This window comes from Anser anser (assembly GCF_964211835.1).
Source record: "Anser anser genome assembly, chromosome: 2".
Lineage (NCBI taxonomy): Eukaryota > Metazoa > Chordata > Aves > Anseriformes > Anatidae > Anser > Anser anser.
The window spans coordinates 101,433,331-101,454,615 of NC_139721.1; the positions used below are offsets into that span (position 1 = coordinate 101,433,331).

Below are 21,285 nucleotides of genomic sequence, written 5' to 3' on the forward strand. Positions count from 1 at the left end.
CGCTCCAAAGGGATGGAGGGGAAAGGGTCACATTAAGCGTCCCCCTTTCCCCGCTGCTGCCCAGCCCCCTCGGCATGGCAGGAGAGCCCGGCCTCCCCTCCCCGCCTCCCTCAGGAAGGAGGCTGTAAGACCGCGCCCGCACTCAAGATGGCTGCAGGCTTCCTATGTGTGGGACGGGCTCTGAAGCCGGGCAGCAGCAGGTTAAGATGGCGGCTCTCTACCGGCGGCCTCCGCGGGGCCTGCCCTCGGCCAACATGGCTGCCGCTCCCTATTGCTTCCATCGGCAGTGAAGCCAGCTCGCCCTCAGTTAAAATGGCGGCGCCCTGGTGAGGGAGCTGTGGTGAGGGGTCAGGGCGCGGGGCTGGCAGGGCGGCGGGGCTGGGTGAGCAGCCGGGGACCGGTGAGCAGCCGGGGACGGCGAGGGGAGACCGAAAGCTTCTTGCAGCGCGGCCACCCCGGCCCGGGCCGAGTGGGGTGGGCCGCGGCCCTTGCGAAGAAGGCGGCGAGGAAGGGTGCAGCGGCTGGGTGGCGGGCCGGGGGTTAGTGTCCGCATCGAGAGCGGTCTGCAGTGGTGGGCTGGTGCCGTGCCGGGGCAACGCCTTGCGAGTCTTGGCGTGGAGAGGGCTTGGGAGCTCGCCATGCGCCTGCCGCAGGGGAAGTCTGAGGGTTTTCAAGAGTCAGGTGTATAGCTCCGTCTGTTCAACTCATTTCTGATACACTCAACAGTTTCTTCCCGTTTCCACACACAGAGAAATGCTTAATTGCTGTACTTTGTTGTTCCTTCTCTGCCCTGAGTCCAGGGGCTATTTGTGATACCGAAATTTAAGAATTCACCCTGGAGCTAACAGGCTGTCACTTAATAGAGATGGCTTAAGTAAATATGAATCTGGTAGCAAGTGTTCTACCATGCCAGAATATTTGAAGATAAAAGTGGTGTATAATGATCCCAAAAGCGAGATTTCTTGTCAGTTCCCTGTACTGATTTTAACAAGTAATTGCAAGAAACAGCATTCTATGGGTTGTAAGAATTTCTACCAATGTAGTTAATTAGTTATGAATGGCCTCTTAAGTTTTTCTCAGTGCAAAAAATGAAATAATCTCATAATTCTTGAATAAAAATATTATTATGAGTAAAGAATTAGCAAGTTCTGTTGTAAAGAGAAGAAGACAGAATTGGATTATGTTAAGCATTTGGCATAACAAGGAAACTGAAAATCAAAGGTGAAAGTCCTTGTAAGTTATCAAGGTCAGAATACGGCAGGCAATTAGATATGTGTAAAACTTAAAGCACTTTGTGGAAGCTGTATGGGATTATTTGTTGGCTGCTATCAGAATCAAGTTATAAATTGCTAGTACCTGAACAGCAGGCAGAAACAACATTTAGAAATGTTAATTTGATATGTGTGTTACTGCCTGAAGAAGAAGGAAAGAAATTACTGTCTTAAATTGTCCTTGTAAATCAAGTAAGTTGCTTTACCAGTGATAATTTGTCTGTCTTCTTTTGACAGATGTGTCCCAATGGTAAATGATATTCACTTTCCATGTGGAAACAAGTGTACAGGTTGAATAATCAGCTCCTGAAATGGCTTATCTTCAGATCTCACTTTTTTTTGCTTATACTTCCAAAATGATGCGTAGCCAGAGGGACTTCTGAGAGTTTCTCAGTGTTTGCTTTACCACACAGAGGTTAGAGTCGTCGCTGCTGCAATGTCCTGGGTACAAGTTGCAGTCAACCAATCCAATGAAGATATATTTGATGAAGATGCAGATGAGATGTGTGTAGTACAGAAAGAATGGAACAGCACCATGAAAAAAAGATTGAAGGTATTTCTATAACCATGACGTTTATAGTTGTCTTAAGCATTTTAGATTTACTGATACATACCTTGCTATATATGTGGCTGACTTAAACGGAAAACTAAGAATGGCTGCATAAAAGTTATTGTGGCACAGTTTCTTCTGAATGTCAAGATGATTGAGCAGGGAGTTACTATTCTAGTATCCTGTCAGAACAAACTAGCATTTTACATAAAAGACATTGCATCCCTCTGCACAACCATGCACATTTCTGAAAGGCAGCACTAAACTGATGTGCACTATTTGTTTCATACTTGTAGGTATGCCACTAGTAAATGTGGGACAATGTAGTTAAACAATGCTAACAAAGAATGCAAGGTGTTTGTTTTTAAGTAGAGTTCTTAAGTACAGTAGAGAGATTTAAGACATGATTCCTTGTGGAACCACTGTTGCTCGTTGCAGTCTGTGTGGTTCTTTGGCTTATTTTTTCTCTTAGTGAAAAATATATTTTATGGAAGGAGAGAATAAAACAAGTACACAAACCTAGGTTTCTTTGACAGATGTGTTATTATTCACAGTGGGACCAGTAGGGTTCATCTGTGTGTGGGTGAATAACATTTGGCTGAAGAATATGAATAGAACCTATTGTGTGTGCCATTGGTAAGGGGCGTTTACAAGACAACTCTTTCTCCAAGGAAAAGTTTCCTAAATTAGAGGCCCTTATAAGACTGGTTTTCTTTTGTTCTTACACAAATTCCTCTGGAAATTTTCTGAGTAGGTACTACAAAAATCATAAAACTTCTTGAGGTCAGAGCTGTATGTTGGACAAAATAAAGCAATATTCCTATTCCTGGCTGTTTTCTTAGCAAGTCCACCATGATTCTCTCATGATCAAATAGAAGTTTGCGGTCTTACAAGTTGAAAAGAGTTAATAGTTATTCTAGATTGTGTACTAACATGATTAGAGGATAAATAAATTTGCATCATATAGCTGTTTCTTGCAGAAAGCAGTCACAATATTGTGTATATTTGTATATGACTCACCCGTCACCATCTTTTTTCCTGTGTAAATCTTGAATTGTTTGAAGGCTCCATAATTAGTTTTGTAACAGATAAGTAGATTTTGGGTAGGTGAGTACCTCTGCTAATGGGGAAGTTTTGCAGCCTATGTATTTTTAGATGTCTAGAAATCTGTGTGAACTCTCCAATGAGTTTTTCATAAGGGTCATCACAAAAGCAAGAGTGCTTTCTTGCAGATTTGTCTTATTTTTGATGTTTCCAAAAAATGTTCTCTGTTTTCTGACCTAGCTGGGATCCTTTGGGAAAAGGACTGGATCTTAACAGATCGGTAAATGATAATGCACTGTGTGTTTAGGTTTGGCAGTGGGGGTATATCTGGGAGGGATGTTCAAGTCACAAAGCTGTAATTTAAGAGACTGACTGAGTACTTGTTTAAGCTTTTCTGTTCCTATGAAATATTCATAGGTCCAGTTCTGCACAGTCTGAAAAACCTGTTTCACCACTTCTATTATAGGAGGGCTTTAGGGATGGTGTTGAGGCTGGGAAAGAACTTGCGCTCCAAGAAGGCTTCAATCAAGGTTACAGAGAAGGTGCTGAGCTGATGGTTACATGTGGCCAGTTCAGAGGAACCCTGAAGTAAGTTATGAACCTTTTAGGATTGTTTGCATGTGAAAGGAAAAGTTGTGCTTTCTTTGTTTTGATTTAATTTTAAAATTGCATTGTAAGTCTGTCCAAAGTGAGCAACCAGAGAAGTCTCAGCTCAGGTCTTAAATACAGGCAATTAACTACAAGGGTATAGAAAAATCCTCCTTCAGTTGCTTTTTGAAAACTGAGTTTACATCTTAAAGCTTAATATTCAGTTCAACTGTGTGAATTTCCCAGAAAATGCAAATGAAACATACATAAGCTTTTATATAGCAATGTGCTATATAAATATATAGTATTCAATATAACATGTATAACATTCAATATAGTATTGATATAATATTAATTCACACTATATAATACAGTATTCAATAACTGGAGATCTATGTGACTATTTGTAATGACTTTTTTTTTCTTCACTTTTCAGTGCTCTCTCATCCTGGTGTCACCTTAATGGACATAATTCTGCTTTAAGTAAGATAAATAATCTTCTAGATATGGTTGGAAAGCATGAAGAAGATCTACTTAAGTATCTGAATTCTATCCAACAACAGCCACATGTTGGAGACATTTTAAATGCTGTTCAGGACATGGACCTGAGTCATGCAGCTCCAGCTGAGACAAAGTACAATGAAGTTAACACCAAAAAACATGAACACGTTGGCAGCTCTGCTGAAAACTATTGTAGAAATATTGGTGAGGATGGCTCCTTGCAGTCTGAGTGCAACAAGGCAAAACTCTGTACAGATCCTGAAAGGTCAAACCTTGCTTGGGTTAAAAAGCAAACTGTTTCTCTAATAGAGCAGCTGGGTTTACCGCTGGACATACTCCATCATGTCCACCAACTGGAACTTTAGCTTTTCTGTTTCATGGTATTTAAAATTATCTCAGCTGGATTGGATTCCCAATTTGAGGATCACTTCCCTTTAGGGAAGTCTGATTCCAATACTTCCTAGCTGAGGTTATTTTTGTAAATCTTACCTTGCTTCAGCTCGTGGCCAAAAAACCTTGGTTTTCTTCCTAAATATAACTTTCACAGAAGGGGAGATAATTTTAAAAGCTCCCCAAAGATTTACTAACCATGTCTCTATTCTGTGACAGAATCTGTCATTTCACCCTCACTTTCTCTATTGGTATCCTTTCGGAAATGGAGCAGGTCCCTTAAAAACCTCCTCAAATGTACAAAAAAAAGAAAAAAGCCCAGTGCTATGGAAAAGTTATTATTGCAGAATAAGCTGCTGTTGATGACATTCTAACTGCAAAATAGAACAGGATCTGCTGATTTCCAAAGTACTGTAACTCTTCTGATTACTATATTTAAAAAAAAAAAAAAGACTTTTTCACCTTTTGTCAAATTCTTACTCTTGCCTTTTGTAACCACTATGGAACGCTCTTTCACAGTTAAAATGATTTTTTTCCTCTTCATACAGTTCTATTTATTTCAGTTCTGGTGGAAGCACACCCCTCTTCTTAAACGCTGAACTACTGACAATACCATTGTTTTGCTGTTCTAACAGCATACTATCTGCTATTACCCTGTTAAAACCCATCTATACATTCCTAGTTTAATGAATTTTCTTGTGTTATTTTGGTATTTATTTTGCAAGTCCTTCAACTCTCTTCCCTTCGTTCCCACAGTTTTCCCCAAACTCTTAAAGGAAGACAGGCTTATTCACCTTCTCTTAGAAGCATGGTCAGCCACAGATACATCTGACAACTTTGTATTTCTGTGCCAACCTTCCATATTAGACTTCTTTTCCTGTTGCTTGCCTAAACTATAGCTGCAAATTCCTCTGGTTAGGAAGTCTTGTCTTTGTGAATACCTGTCTCTGTTTCAGAGTAATTAAACTGATTTACATTAAGTCAGAAGTTCAGTTGTTTTATGTTGCTTTTAACTTTCTTCAGTGTCTGAGACAAACGTAAGTTTTGAACAACTGACTTAACAGTCTTGTATTTTTTTAGTTATAGTTTTGTGATTATTTATTTTTACTTTGAAGCTATGAAAAGGCAAAGCACAAATTACGTGATTTTTTTTTCAGAGAATGAGTTTATAACTTTCTTATTAAAGACTATTGTCCTGCCCTGGAGTTAGGCTGTAAGTTTGGTTGCTATTCCATACCACTTCTGCATTAGGAGAAAATGGAACTGTGCACTTAAGAGTCTTACATTGAACTTGTTACTGAAATAGTGGAATTGAATAAGGCTGTTTGCATGTATTACATATGTACAGAATTGTATGTATTTTTCTCCATTTATTTAACATAATGCTGACATTGATAAACATTTTCTACAGGGCATATGTTATGTTATAGCCTGCATCATATAAATCAAACTGAAATTTCTTCTATACAACAGAAAGATATGATGCAATCAAAAATAAAGGTTACTAGAGAAGTGTTAAACATTCCAAATTTGGAAGTTTAAAAGTGTAAATTCAAAACTATTACTTCTCTGTAGTTAGTACTGTATAAACAGGAAACTCCATTCAGAAATTATTCAGTAGACAATGAGTTTGCCAACTACTTCTGCAAAAGCAATCTATGCCTGAGAAAGTATTTCTTTCTTGTTTGATTATTAAACAATAGGTTATGTGTTTCACATATCTTTCATAACAGCTTCTGTACTAGCTGTGGAAGTACTTTCCTCCACTCTGCATGAAGTTTCCATGCTGACTGTGGGGTTACTTTTTTCTGTGTTATCACCCAAAGTTTCCGATTTGGCTGTGGAGAGATTTTCTTTTGGGCTGTCCGGAACACTTTGCTTATCTGTTACTACCAGATCTTGATGACCAGCCATAGAAGGACTTTCTTCAAGACTATTTAAATCAATAATTTGCTCACATGCTGGTTCAGGGTTTTGTTTTGTGTCTACTTGCATGTCTTGTGTTTCACTGTGGGCTTCCACCTTGGCAGCATTCCTGAAAATAGCTCTCATGACAACTGGGACTGACATGCATCTAAAAGAGGAAGTGAAATGTTAGTCACTACTACAGACTTAACCCATTCTTCAAATTAGTACTTCTTTTTTTAAACTGTGGCTGACACCTATATGATACCCTTCATGACAAACAACATCCCTCCCTCCTTGCTTTATGTCTCTATAACCTAATAGGATTATATTGTAACTACAATACTACCTACATATGTTATACTGGAAACTTACTTTGATGCAACAAATTCAAGCACTGAATCTTTCAGTTTACCAGTACAAAGACGTTTTGACAGAAAGAATAAGAACTGTTTGGAAAAAAAGTTAGATGTTTTTAATGAAAAATCTCATAATATTCAAATATACTCATTTTCACTGAGATTTAATTGTAACTTTCATGTTTTGGATGAGATGGGTACAGAGCCTTTCTTCTCTAAACTGGTATCTATGCTAGAGGGTGTTTATTTTGTGTGTTTTTTCTCCCCTATTCTACCAGTAGAAGTATGTGGTTCTAGGAATAGCATCTAGTGTCTTGTGACTCAGGACAAGGCATGTTAACTAAAAGGATTTGAAGTCCAACATGCATTGATTTTGCTATCAAATACTTATGTACTAACCTATGCAAAATGAATTTGTGCTCAGTCCTTTCTCTAGCGTATGTTCATATGCTACAGCAGCTGGCCTTTCTTGGAATTTTGGTTTCAGGAAACGTGCCAGAGATGGTGTTGTAGACATACATTTTTAAAGAGAAGCACTAACTGATGTTAGGTAGATGTGGAAAGAGTCCTTTTCACGCTATTCTATTTGTTGTACTACACACAAATTCTACTGGAAAGAAACGTCAATGATGAAAAGCATTTGTTTTTTAAAGAATTACTTATGACACTAAACTCATTCTCATTATTATAACCTTTTACTAAAGTGAATTTGTCTGGTCAGCTGAGTCTATGGCATTGTAAATGCACATGGCATTTCCACTGAATGGACATAACATTCATTCTAACTGCTGCGAAATGAAACTACTTACCGCTTAACAGCTCTGGATATAAAGCCATCACTAGAATTCAGAGTTGGATCTCGAGGATTTAAATGAAGGCTACATTGGACTTCTCTGGAGGTTACAACATCAATTATCACTAAGCAAGAATAGAATGTAAGTATTTCAAAATAAACATTTTTGTAAAAAATGAACACTTTCCTTTGATTCTGATACTTCAAGAAAGGTAAGACTGGCCAGTGGGTAGGGGGCTTGCAGCAATGCTCTTGCACAATGCTCGTTTTTTTCCTAATATGCTAACAATCAGTAATGGAAGTTGATTTTTTTTTTTTTTAAATTAACTGCAGGCCAAGACAGATACTGGACTTAAGTATTTGTATTTACTTTGTTTTGTTCTAAGTACAGAGCCTTTTTAGTAAGCAATTTATACAGAAGTGCTACTTCATGTTTTTCATGGGGTTGCGCACCATTAAGTGTAGCCCTTAGAATGTATTTGTAACTGAGAAGCATAGTGCAAGAGCCTCCATAAAACCAACCTTGTCAGCCTAATAAAAAGGCCAATAACAATTATATCACACATACCGCAGGCTAAATTCTCCTTCATAGGATGAAGGAAGAAGACAGAAAAGCTGGTGTTCTTGTGTGGTGCCACTTCAAAATAAAGCAGTTCTGAATCATCTAAAAATAAAATTACTAATTAGAGGTGTCCCCCCAATGAGCCTGGGCTCTTTTTGGCTGAATCACATGCCAGAATTTTAAAAATAGTGATACAATAGAATCTAATCATTCATTACTTTAGCAACATAATTTACCCTTCTAGAAGCATCAGGCCTAGGAGAAGATTTTTGCTTGTTTTTATTTTATTTTATTTAAATATTCAACAGAGTATAACACTAGAATTAAGGATTTTTGATCATTTAAAATACTCTGCAAATAAGACAGCTTTGGCAAGGGAGCAGTAAATCTATTAACAACCAGTTTAGAGTTAGTTTCTCTCTCATATTCTGTCATTACTTCCAACCACACAATTTACCTCCATTTCTGTGCTTCTCAGAGACACAGCTGCTAATAAGGCTGTTGTATGCCATTTGATGTCGAAGAATCTCTATTACGTCAGGCACGCACTTTGGATGGGTAAATGGGATTTTACTGACCAAGGCTCCTGCTAAATCTGGTTTTGCTGAGCCTGTGTTTATGAAGTAACAGTGCTTTGGGCAATCTGGAAGAGACTGAAGAACAAATATGGTGATATTTGAAGCACTGGAAACAAGAAAATAACAAGAAAGAATTAAGGCCCAATGTTACCAGGTGATTGCACAATCTGACAGCAAAAAGAATTTGGGAAGGCACACTTCTAGCAAGCCCATCACCTGTCTCTATATTTTGATAGAAGTATAATCTATAGATAGAAGCTAAATGAGATCCATTTCACTCACAAATGCATCCAGATTAGGGAAATATACCTTGAGCTACAAGCCTAGTACTCAGGAATTCAAGTCCAATTCTTCCAACAACTCTTAAGAGCCCTGTAGACTGTAGAAACGTTAACAACTAAGATATTTTCTCACAGGAGAATGCCATAGTAATGCTATTTGATTGTTGTACAAATAGGATAGCAGTTTTGCTCTTCAGGGCATCATCTGTTGGTCCTTCCTGCAGCACTGCTGCTTTCTTTAGAGAAGCATATTTGGCTAGAATATCTCCGGATGATTCAGTTGAAGAGGAGGAGTAGAGGACATAGTAAGAAAAATCTGCCACCTGTTTGTGTTGACAGTGATTTTATGATAAAATTGGAAGTGCAATATTCTGTTATTTACTTCAGGATACCAAATGGGAGCTATCACCTTAAGAACAGGTCAGGGCAGCTAATTAGCCAGGTCTATATTAAGAAAAGCTAGAGAAGAGAATAGAAGAGCTTTTCCCTGTGTGTCTACAGAACAGAAGGATTTTCTCTGTTTCTTTCAAGGTTAGACTTCTATTTAGTAACTTATTTCTAGAAATAAAATCTTTAACTCAGAGAAAAAAATCTCTCATCAAGTATTAGTATTTTACAGAACTGCTGAAGTTACAGAGCTTTTCATGTTTCACTAATAGAAATAAAAACATCTTCCTATCTTACAGGTTATAGAAGAGAACTTTACTACTTTATTTTAGCATGGTGTAAGCTCACTACTACCTTCAGTATCACCACCCCAAAGCACAAAAACTATATAGGCAATAAGCTTAATGATGCTGCTAATAGAAGAGAAAGAGGCGTCCTTCCATTGCTATTAATTGTGTTTACTGTCTATATAGATATATATCTCTTTGAAGCTTGTCTTGTACATGAAAACTCTTAAAAGGGAAGCCATCTACAATTAAACAAACATGGCTGCAAGTAATAATTGACATCACAATTGTATTGCTTTACACTTTTCTTCCTGCTACTTCTACCTAAAGAAATCGATATTCTTGGTGTTATTCAGTCAAGAAGCCTGTTTTTGTTAAAGCAGTGATAGACATGTGGTGTGATAAACATCTTCAAAAGCCTAAGCAAGTACCATCTTAGGATTTGCTTCTCACACTAGCAAGTTTCCTTCTTTTTAAGGATAAAAGTTTTGAACAATATATAGAAGAGTAAATATCCTGAGTTATACATAGATAAATTAGTATGACTTCAGCAGCTATGAATACAGTGTCTCGTTAATGAATATGAGAAGTTCATCTACTTTAAAGAATTTAATATTATTTCCTAAATAATTGAACTATTTCCTAAACAGTATTTAAATGCCACTGGGATTCTGGGAAGGATTCTGCATTGTTTGCTGATAGAAAAATATGTTTCAGGATATTCATTGAAGAAGGGTAGCGTCTTTCAAACAGTCTACTCACCACAAAGAAATGGGATTTATGTGTAAACAAATCTTCACTGCATTTTTCCTTAAGGGTAGACTGAACAATCAGCTCATATAGAGGAGCTAGTTTCAAGCCAGTAATCTGAATTCCTGAAAACACATGACTTTTATTAGCTTTTAGATTATGTCTGGGCATGAAAGCTAGTATTTAAAAACAAAAGTTTTGAAAATGCACAGACATAAGTAAGATGAAAACACTAACCTCCCATCTTATTTCCTCTTTTGCTGATGGTAATCAGCAACTACGAGACATTTTAGAAAGTGCTAACAAGTTTGCCTCAGCTGCTAAAATGTTACATGTGGGTTGATAGAAGACTTCCTAAGCCATCATCCAGTTTTTACTCTTTATTTCCATATGCTAATGTAGTAAGCAAGCAGTGAGCAGTCACAGAAGCACTTAGTCTTAAAAATAATTGTGACATGCCTGTGAGTCTCTGTATCTCTTCAATGCTGGATGAGAACATAGGAATAGGCTGGTGAAACTTCAACAGAAAATAAGCAGACAAATCCATGCTGAGTTCATCAGTCAGTGGCAAAAAAGCAGGGTTGCTGGAGGGAAACAAAAAAAAAAAAGGTTGTTACAGAAATTGATATAACAAGGACTCAGTGCAAGGCCACAATCAGGTCTCTAGTGGTTTACTATGATCCATACTTTTTCTGCTTCGAGAAAAGTTTAACTTTTAAAGTGCAAGTACAGCCCTTGTGTTTTAAAGCAAGCTTAATGTGAAGACTGGCAGAAAGGAAGAGTGAGCCATGGGAAACTGAGGAACAGTGCACAGGAATGTTTGCTCTATAACAGTCTAAGGTGATTTATTTTGGAGAATTACTTCAGATTTTTCCTCCAGGCTCGTACTGAAGCAGCGAGAGATGAGGTGTCAGTATCCGTGATGGGATGACAAACTATATGGTTTAGGTATAATATCCCTCGATACATGCTTCATTTATTCTGAAACTGTGTGGGAGTTGCTTGTTGAATACTAGGAGGTTAAGTAATATTATCCCAATGGTTCCTTCTGGCTTCAAATCTATGAACAAATCCATAACTCTGTGTAGCTGACACAGTTAAATATGAACACAATCATTTTTAAGTCCACTTGGGAAAACAGTAAAAGCCACAGGTTATATATACATGGTATAGCTATGGGAGATAATGCTATCAATAAAACAGAGCTTCCTGGGCTTAACAGCGAGTTGTGTATCCATTCTATTAGCAGAGACTAAATGTAAGTTACGCTGGGGTTAGTACCAACAATTTGTAAATCCATTTCCATATTTAGAAGTATCCAGTATCCTCACCCGTCTTCTCCAGGTTGAGAATCTAGTAGTGGAGAAAGAGGAAGTTTGTGGAGCATATCTGTGCCTTCAACAGTTACATCTATTTTTGCTCCACATACCTGGGAACCTGGGGGAGAAAGGCAACTGCATTATTTTCCTCATGGTGCTGTAGATTAACCCTATGTGTATGAAACACTCATTGGTAAGTTTATGTAAAGATCAGGTCCAACCAACTGCTACAATACCTGGGCAGCAAGGAGAAGCTTGCACAGACCACACCTAAATGGCCAAAGTTGCCCAGTGGTGGTCGCAGCAATACCTGGGGTATGTCATGGAACAGATCAACTAACCAGCACTGGTTTTTTTTTTTTTTTTTTTTTTTTTTTTTGCTGGCTAGGTGGTTATTTTGTTTGATACTGCTCTTACTTCAGTCTGTGTCAACAGGAAAGCAGTTTGCTGATGGACGTTATAACTGTGCTGAAATGCTACAAATAAATCATTCTACTAAGCTAAAATTTGAAATCAAACTTGTTCCACTTCACAAGAAATGACAGCAAAACAAACAAAAACAACATTCTAGTTCTGCAAGGAAACTCTAATATAAAGCATGGTTTTACTAAAATTTCTGACTTATTTCTGAGTTTCATTAATGACCTTTGCTTAATGAAACAGGTAGTGCTGAAAAAGTTGTTACACTATTTAGTTATTTCTGGTTTTCTAGCTTTACCAGGATTGAGCTCTGCTTCCAGAATTTGATATGGAGAAATGTAAAATTCAATGTTCATAGGAGTTCCTGAAGAGTTAAAAAAAAAAAAAGTTACTACACACATCAGTAGAGGAAATCTGTTGGGTATCTTGATGCAAAGAGAAAAAAAGAAAAATGCAGGATGGGCAGAAGGGGATGCCTTATAACAGTGTATCTCTAACTATAGCATATGTTCAAATCACAGCATTTTACAGCTAAACCCTCAGCATATGAAGTCATCAGACATCTTTCAAAAGATTAGATTGTTTCTCTCTTGCACAATAACCTATTGTTCAGTCTTAAAAAAAAAATATTAGCTGAACTGCTAGCTTTCAGCAGCAAGTCTGAAATACAAGGGGAAGCCATAATACTTGCATAAGGGACCTTCACATCAAGCTGTGCAACGGCATAGTAATAGCATGTATTAGAAGTACCTTTATGAACTATAATACATCAATAATCAAAGCTCACTATTGGTGGGACAGATGAGACAAAAAAAAAGTTATCATCTGAATGTATTTGACTTTTAGGCAACATCAGGGCTGCCACCACTGCCATCTCATGGTTACTCCCAAAATGTGGTTTCCCACATAACCTCAGAATATCGCTGGCTTTGTTTTTAGGTTTCTGCAACTCGGCATTGCAGTAACTGATGAGCCACCTGGCTGCTTTGTATTTTCTCCTTGTGTATGTCTGTATAGTATCAGAGAATACAAACTCAGTAAATCCATACAGCACACATTTATAATAGAAGATATTTTCTATAGCCAAAGATCAATACAGTGGGTTTTTTTAATTATAATTTTTCTGAAGAAAAAAAAAAGTCACCTCCAGTTCTCAGCACCAGGTGTCCTACTTTTCCATGAAGTACTTCAGTAACTCTGTTTACATCCTGTGTTCTAGTGCAAAACACATCTTGATTAATGTTTCCTGAGTTGCAGTGCTAGCTAGGTTAATGTAAAGGATAATTTACACCCTTAATCAAAGGGAGATGGTGCTTTCTTGGAAGTAGATCATGTCTCCATTTGTTATGACAGCTTCCAAAACACTATCATTCCATTCACGCATTAATCCTAGAACTTGGGCTTCCAGCTTTAACCCTGCATCTCAGCTATTTCCAGTTGAAATTTGTTGTGCTGTTTACCCGAAGTGAAGGGTTACAGAAATATTGAAAAGGCTGAGCAAAGAGAGGAAATAACCTGGATAAACTAACTCGAATGGAGCCAATCTCTAGCCTCAAATACGATTGTACTGCTGAATACATATAGACATACAATTATATATAGATGTGTATTAAAGCTCAGCATACAACTGATGTTGTAGAAGGGACAAATAATCTATTTAACTCATAATATTTACTGAGATATGCATGATTAGCAAGGACAGTGCATTTGTTCATGGAGTTAGTATGCTTCATAAGGGAGCACTGTACAAAAAACAGGCCAAGAATATGTTTCAAGTTGCAGAAGGCCATGCTTGTTAAGAGTATTTTGTAGGCAACATACCAGAAAAAAATATATCAAGGAAAGCACTACCTTCAACTCTACTTTTCTGAAGAGAACGAAAATCACTGTAGAATTACCAGCAGTTTTAAAAGAAATCTGTGCCCATTTAGCTATAACCCTGCTCCTAGAAAGGAGAAATGAGAAAAGAAAGAATATATGTAAAGTTACCACACCCCCTAGTCCTGATTTAAAACTCGATTAGAAAATGAGATATCCAAAGGGCAGGACCCCTAAAGATATATTTTACTTCTGCCAAAGGGTGATTTAAAATGACTCCTGACTTGATGATGCACCGTGTGCTCCCAGTGGGTGGTCGCATGCATACACATCCAAGCTGGGCGGCCAACCAGTTTCACCACAAACCTCTTAGATAAAGCACAGGAGCTCAGCAGATTATCTTGTTTGGCATGCCTGGAGCTGGCAAACTGCAGAAAGGCTTCCAGCTTTCCAGTGGAAGAAAACTCATTAGCCTTCCACATCCTGCTCTATAATTAGATCAGCTGCCTTGTTTTTTTTTTAGTGAAGTGAAGGGGTGGGGGTAGAGGAGAAGGGGGGAAGAAACAGTCTTTGAGTTACCTGTCTAGAAGAGACATTGAATAAAGATCCTTTTCAAGGGACTGCAATGCAAGGTATCCCTTAGCCTTCATTTCACTGGGAGAAAGAGAAGTGAAATTATTGTTTTTTTCACTAAACAAAAGCTAGACTATGGATTTTTAAGTTTTTCAAGTAAAAACTAGTTGCAACCTGTTTCCTTGAATTTGATACAGATTTGACAGGTTTTCTAGAATCTTTCCAACGGCATCATAGTTCTTCATCCTACCAATAAAAAACAATTACTACCATGCTACTTAATGAGGTGAATAATACGTCTTTTATATCTAACTTGTTAGAAAAAGCATTATTTCAAACAGAGTGACATAGGCCCCCTCCTTATCAGATCTGGCATGTAGCAGTACTGCTTTTAAGTTTTCTTAGAAGATACCAGGAAATGTGAATCCTTGGCTCTGATGCAAAAAGCAATGTAATTATAGCTGACACTGGTTTAATATGCATTACTGAAAGCAATAAATGTGCACAATACACAAATTTGACAGCTTGATATGTAGCTCATCAGCTGCAAGCACTGTCCCTGATGTTCCAATAAAGCTAGTCATCTAGTTACACTTCCCTAATAGTATGCACTCATACATTGTTCTTTTCATCAAAATATCAATGGCTGTATTAATACTGCTCTTTACGGCACCCTGTGAGAGAGGAAGATCTTAAATACAATTGACAGACAAATCAAGGGAAAAAAAGAGGACAACCCCCCCACACACACACACACAAAAAAAAAAAAAAAAAAAAGAGAGATGCATAGGTTTGTTAAGGAGTAGTTCAAACTGCTCAAATACCAGAATTCCTGCAGGTTCTGCCTAGCTGGTTAGATACTGCTGTGACAGCACAGGCTTACCCCCCACGTGTTTACTCATCCGCTTAAATAGATTCTACGTGCCCTGTTGAGCTCCCCGGTGCTGCAGTCACACAAAGCGCTGTTCTCAAGTCATAGCTCTGCTTTCAGTACAGGTATGGCTGCAGTGCGGGTCAGCAGACAGACAAAATAAACCTGCCTGGACTTTCACATTGGGATAAATTCCGTCCACACATAAACCTAAACAAGTCACTCTGCTTCGCCCATGACTCTTTCCAACTGGAAGAGTGGGGAAGCAGGGGAAAGGGAAGGAGGCAGGCATGTAGGTACAGGCACATGCACAGTGCCAGCTTGTGCAGTAGGCATAGTTCCTCAGGAGTTTGTAGTTACTTTGAGACTCCCATGAAAAATTACACATACAACAAACTGCCTTAGGACCAACTGAAATATTACACCAGGAGGTGTAGAAGTGATACTTGTACTACATGCCATACCCTAATTAAAACAAGAAGGCAGGTAAGTGGTACCCATAGTACCAACAGTAACTATCTACCACCACTCAGAGAAAAACTGCTGGTAGTTAACACTTATCAGAGTCTAAAACCTACAAAAACGCAAGTTAAACCTCTAAGACTTAGCTGTTTATACATATAAATCTAATATAACTTCATTTAAGAGGAAAGACAGGACTGGAAAAGATGATTATGCATTACAGGCCCACATAAAAGAGCTGAAATATGCAAGATCAATGATTATTCTTTCCTCTTTTTATCTTCTCTTTCAATTGTTGGAGTTGAACAAGACATTTAAATAATAATTCAGTTTCTTAAATATGCTCATTATAGTAAACCTGGGACCTTGATAAGACTGGCTGGGGAACTTCTAATTGGACTCATATGGTGGAGGTCTGATTTGGAACTGCAACTGTTCAGACAGAGCAAAAAGTGGTAATAATAAAATCAACACATGTGGGAAGAAAAACAGGTCATGTATTATCACCTTGCTTTCATTGCTGTGACAGAAGCCTGGAGAATGGGTAGTTAAGACATTTGCATAGGGCCAACACAAAGGATATTTCATATTTGATGGAAGGAGAAGGGGAAAAGTACTATATAGTTTGAATTTGTAAATCTGCCAGTTCTGAGCTGCCATTATTAGTCTGTTTCCAAAACTATGGGTCCAAGTAGTTGTGTAATTCTTGCAGTCAACAGAAATAATAGTATTTGAAGTCTGTGTTTGACTGGCAGCTAGAGTCAATATACTGGGAACTACTCTTTGCCCACTGCTGCTCATAGAAGCAAATGGAATTTAGCTGTCTTCAATGAAATGACCTAAGAAATAAGTGATGTCTGGAGTACCTTTTCAAAATTGTATTTTATCCTTGAAGTTGCAAATTGGAAGCAGGTAATGATGATAACAATAACCACCAACCTTCCAGTGTGGAGCACGGAAGCCAACTTCCCACATAAAATCCAAAAAAGTGTCAGTTCGTCTGTTGTTTTCTGGACTCCTATTATTGTTTCCCAATTCTTGCATTGTTTTTTTTGTTTGTTTGTGTTATTGCACTTAGACTATTCTGTCTTTGACTTCTCCACAGCACTCAGAGAAACAAGACTCAGGAATTCCTTTGCTTTCAAGCAGAGTTTCTGCACGTGATTTTTTACCTTAGATACTCCACCAAGTCATCACAAATCTAGGGGAACAGGAGAGAACAGTTTCATGTTTCTTACCATCATGTATGAAACATCTCTTAAGAATACTTCAGTAGTAATGATACTATTAACTATTAATTTTAAAATACTGAGTATCTTTAAACAATAACATTATGATAGTTTAAAAATATTAATAACTACAAGAACAAAGGCTCCAAGGAGAGCATATAATTAGCACAAACAGTTTGTTGATATATTTATTCCAGGGAAGGAAAAAAAAAAAAAAAAAAAAGCATCTTTGCCAGTTTTTCTTTTATTATCAGTTACTGTGCTAAAATTCTCTGGCTATGTATTTTCATCCTAATAGTATTGTCCAGCACTGATTTATTTTATTATCAATAAAATTCCAAACTTTTACATTAATTTGAAGTTAATTTAGTTCATTTTTTCATTTGCAGGCATCCCAGGAATTTCAAGTTTTTCTGTTTAACCAGCACCAATTGTTTAACTAATTGTTTTAACTTTGATCCAAATGATCATCTGTAACTTCAGACAACTGCTGAAAACGGTATATGAACTGCAGAGTGATATTTTGCCAATATTTTAATTATAACTTTTGCAAGAAAAAAAAAGATCCTCATTAGCAGGAATGAACATACTTGTAAAGATGGAAGAAAGAAAAACAGAAGCTCTGGTAACACCTCCAAGGCATCCAAAGACACGTCCACTGGGAACATACAATTCACTACATCTTGGTAGGAAAGTATTTTAAGACCCTGTTATTTACTGTATGTTTATACCATCAAGTATGAGAATATAAATATTTATGCAGGGTACAACAAACTTCCTACAAGTTGGGCATGTCAGCTGAGTTTTACTTTAACTTTTTAAAATACAGTACTTAATATCTGTAGCAAGTTGTAAGTTTAAGTGAGAGATTCAGGTGCCTGAAGAGGCATCTAGTGTCATGCAGAGGCTAGCAGGTGTGACAAGACCAAAAGAAAGCTGAAGACTTTCTTCATGGCAGCTGGAGGCCAAGTGAGAAACTACAAGGAGGTGATAGACAGAGAAAATTAACTTTACCACGGGAGCCTCTCCAAGGTGAGCCAACTTTGCATCTATCACATTTCCATCCTTCTCCAGTTGCACTTCAATATAAAACATGTCTGATGTTATGTAGCAAGTAGTCCCACTGGGGCTAACATGAGAGTTAAGCCTAAGGAGAGAGTTCAAAAAAAAAAAAGTTTGTATATCTAAAAGTTCTGTCACATGAAGAAAGGAAATGAGCATAGTTTACTTGGTCATGGGAAGAGACACCAGGGATGCTTCAAAAATAACTCTTCCTTGGCTCAGCTTCTAAAAACTATCCAACCAGGCAACTTGCTCTGTTCTTTGCATTATTATGTCAGTTTGCTGAAAACTATTTACTTCAGTCTGCTGCTTTGGGACCTAGACATGAATGCCCTCTCTTCACCCAGCAACCTCCTCCACAACAAGCTAATCAAAAGCAGCAGCTATGTCCACTCCAAGTAATACACCCCAGTAAAATACCATGCTACAAAAATACTGTTGACAAGCCATCCAGATAATGTTCCTGAATGGACTTGGAGGCATGCTTGCTCATTTGCATTTATTCATAAACAAACTTACCCTTTTTGTCTGGATAAAGATTCCAATCTGTTCATCACAGAAAACAAAGATTTAGCTGTAAGAAGGGAAATATTATTTAATTAGGTTGCAATTATCAAGAAGGAGAAACATTATTATCCTGCTTTAAAGGGAATGCTTTAGGTAATAAGAAAATAGTATCTCTTGCATGAATTCTTGTTATTAATGACAAGTATGACTAATGAGTGCTGTGCTGGGTAGAACTTCTCAGACTTGGAGAGCAGCTGTAGCCCAAAGGCTTAACCCAAAGATGAGTCACAAGTCTCGTATCATATCCACTTCTGTGTTTGTACATTTGGCCCCATCATGCAGAACATCACCAGTATAAAGGGATGGGCAGTTTTCATAGAATATTAAACAAACACTCTCAGAGATATCTGATAGCTTGTTACCATTTAACGTCCTCTGTATCTTCTCCATGCACAAGAGCAGTGGACTATCTGGATCATTACTGACAGGACATCGAAGTGGCTTATCCTAGCACATTTATGAAAACAAAAGACAGAGAAAGACTCCTAAATCACCAGCCAAAGAGGAGTATCACTGCCTACAGGATAACAGAACGCTCATGCCCAGTCCAATAAAACAGTACGTGTTTCTTTTTGTCAGACACAGAGGTGAGCTATGCTTGAAGATCTCTCTAAAGGGGCAGCACTGAATGGATTTGTGAAGACCCTGTTGTGCAGTAATTACATACTGGAGGCCTTTGGTGCAGAAAGCAGCTTTCTGTTCCATTTGCTTTTAGGCTGAACGCAGGCTATGTCTCCTGATGTGAGCTGTTTTACCATGTTACTGGAGATCAACTAAGAAAATATGTAGGTTTACATTTTAGGAGAAATCTGAATGAAAACAAGAGATCAGTAAGCACCATAGGCATCCTTGGTTAGAGTCAGGGTGTAAGTTCTAGTTGAAGATGATATAAACTTCAGTGTTAAGTAAAATCTCCAAGTTTCTCCTCTAGTTCTTGCCTGAAAACTCCTCATACTTCACAGTTCAATTAACAAAGAACAGTCACTGCTGAAAAGCTTTCAACACTGTCAAAATCAGGGCATCATTTTCAGAGGAACACTTTAGTTAAGCATTAAAAAGAGAAGCATGGAAACAAGTGTGACTTTTTATATTAAGCTCATAGCACTTATGCTAAACTGCCTTTTACAAAGATGACTTTATATATAATTAGCCACTGATTATATATAAAGCCAAAAGAAGGACAGGAAGCATGGACTAACTTAGGTATATCACAGACAAAGAGATTCCAAATGGCATCTTAGGCACATCGGACAGTGTCTGAAAAAACAGTCCTACGGTAAGAAATAGACTTTACTCACTATGCATATGCTAGTGATAATGAATAGAAACAACCTGAAGTATCAGGCAATCAGTACTAACCCCAGGAGAGTTAAAATAATGCAAGAAACAATTACTGAAGTGTTAAAACAATGCAAGAAACTTTTTCATCACTGTTGTAAGAAAAATCAGAAGCCAGCCTTTAATAGGCACTGATTTATTTATTTATTTTTATTGTAATTTTTCTAAGCTAAGCAGTCTTTGAACCAACTTGGCAACTTGCTCTTAGATATCATTCTCTCACCTAACCTGAGATTCTTACCATGCAAAAATGGACAAGTTTCAGAGTTTCAGTCCACGGTTTTTGTTGATATTTTAGATACAACTGTTCCATTAAAGCATTTGTAGAGGTAACTGTCATAGCACCTGAAAAATATTATAGAATCATAAATAATGTTCTAAATAGAATCCCATCTACTTGCATTGGCAACTGGAAAAGTTGGAGGAGGAAAAAATTTAAAACTTGCTAAGATTAATGGTGTTATGCTTCAGAAGAGAAGGCAGGAGAAAATGTTTTAGATGAATTTTGCATATAAATTTCTAATTTTTGTAAGACTTCTGGCAGAAAAAAATAATGGGGGGAGAGTGTATAGGCAAATAATATTAAATACAGAGATGCTGCCAGATCTTCAAGTTGTTCAACAGCTAGGCTTTCTTTATCTATGCATGATCTCATATGCACATTCCTAATAAATAAAGCAAAGTAAAGTTCCTGATGCACAGGCAGGGAGATTTGAGAGTGATCAGCCAGAGGAAATCAAATCCCTGCAACATGCCCCACACCATGCTCTGCCCCTTAGCACCAGAAGAACCATTGCAAGGTTCTTTTTTAACCTAGGGGGCACAAGAGCTACAAACAACTGTCCCCTTTGAAGCAGCCTAGGACAGGAACCCTTACACACACACTGCATACACCAAGAGAGGAGGGTGAGTGAGGCCTAGCAGCACCTCCCTCCTGCTGAGAAAGCAAAAACCACAATCCCTTAGAAAGGTCATCTCAAAGCCAACCGGAGGAAGGGAAAATAGTGGAACCAACTAGCTCTTGCAAGCATCCCCATCAGGGAAACGTTCCCACATGTATTCCCACACTCACTCATGCCTTAATGCCTGCAGGAGAACAGCAACTGTAAGCCACCCTGGACCTCCATCTACACCACAAGAAACCAGGGCTCCTACTTGTAGCACCTGCACCAGAGCACTCACAGGTGCTTTGCAAGGCAGGAAGCTTGCTCCCTCACAAAATGGGTTCTCAGGGATTAGTGTTTGAATGAAAGAAGTTTGATAAGCACAGCAGTATCACCTCTGCTAATGTTTTAGAAGGGGTGAGATGCCCTGTCAGTAATGCTCTTCAACATCTTGGTCCTCAGGAGAAGACAGAATGTCTGTCCCCATCTTTTCAGA

At 38.0% G+C, this 21,285-nt stretch overlaps 2 protein-coding genes across 4 annotated transcripts; one reads left to right on the forward strand and one right to left on the reverse strand.

Annotated features, from left to right (window-relative positions):
* Nucleotides 1-205: 205 nt before the first annotated feature.
* Nucleotides 206-21,117, reverse strand: LOC310893281 (mediator of RNA polymerase II transcription subunit 1-like). 3 transcript variants are annotated; one of them, XM_083822006.1, is made up of 17 exons: nucleotides 20,978-21,117; nucleotides 20,147-20,250; nucleotides 18,930-19,014; nucleotides 18,520-18,574; nucleotides 17,953-18,085; nucleotides 16,882-16,910; nucleotides 14,551-14,622; nucleotides 14,383-14,457; nucleotides 13,130-13,200; nucleotides 12,284-12,349; nucleotides 11,578-11,683; nucleotides 10,706-10,830; nucleotides 10,259-10,371; nucleotides 8,421-8,616; nucleotides 7,970-8,065; nucleotides 7,418-7,526; nucleotides 206-6,418 (listed from the first exon to the last, which is right to left on the reverse strand). In XM_083822006.1, exons 1-17 carry the CDS (start codon nucleotides 20,979-20,981, stop codon nucleotides 6,058-6,060), a joined length of 1,800 nt encoding a protein of 599 aa, XP_083678132.1. In that variant the 5' UTR covers nucleotides 20,982-21,117; the 3' UTR covers nucleotides 206-6,057. The 3 variants fall into 3 exon arrangements, with proteins under 3 accessions (XP_083678132.1, XP_083678133.1, XP_083678134.1); XM_083822007.1 differs by having other exon boundaries at nucleotides 20,984-21,051; XM_083822008.1 differs by lacking the exon at nucleotides 7,970-8,065.
* On the forward strand, nucleotides 1,691-5,324 carry YAE1 (YAE1 maturation factor of ABCE1). The gene is made up of 3 exons (XM_083822009.1): nucleotides 1,691-1,824; nucleotides 3,332-3,453; nucleotides 3,890-5,324. Exons 1-3 carry the CDS (start codon nucleotides 1,708-1,710, stop codon nucleotides 4,317-4,319), a joined length of 669 nt encoding a protein of 222 aa, XP_083678135.1. The 5' UTR covers nucleotides 1,691-1,707; the 3' UTR covers nucleotides 4,320-5,324.
* Nucleotides 21,118-21,285: the final 168 nt, after the last annotated feature.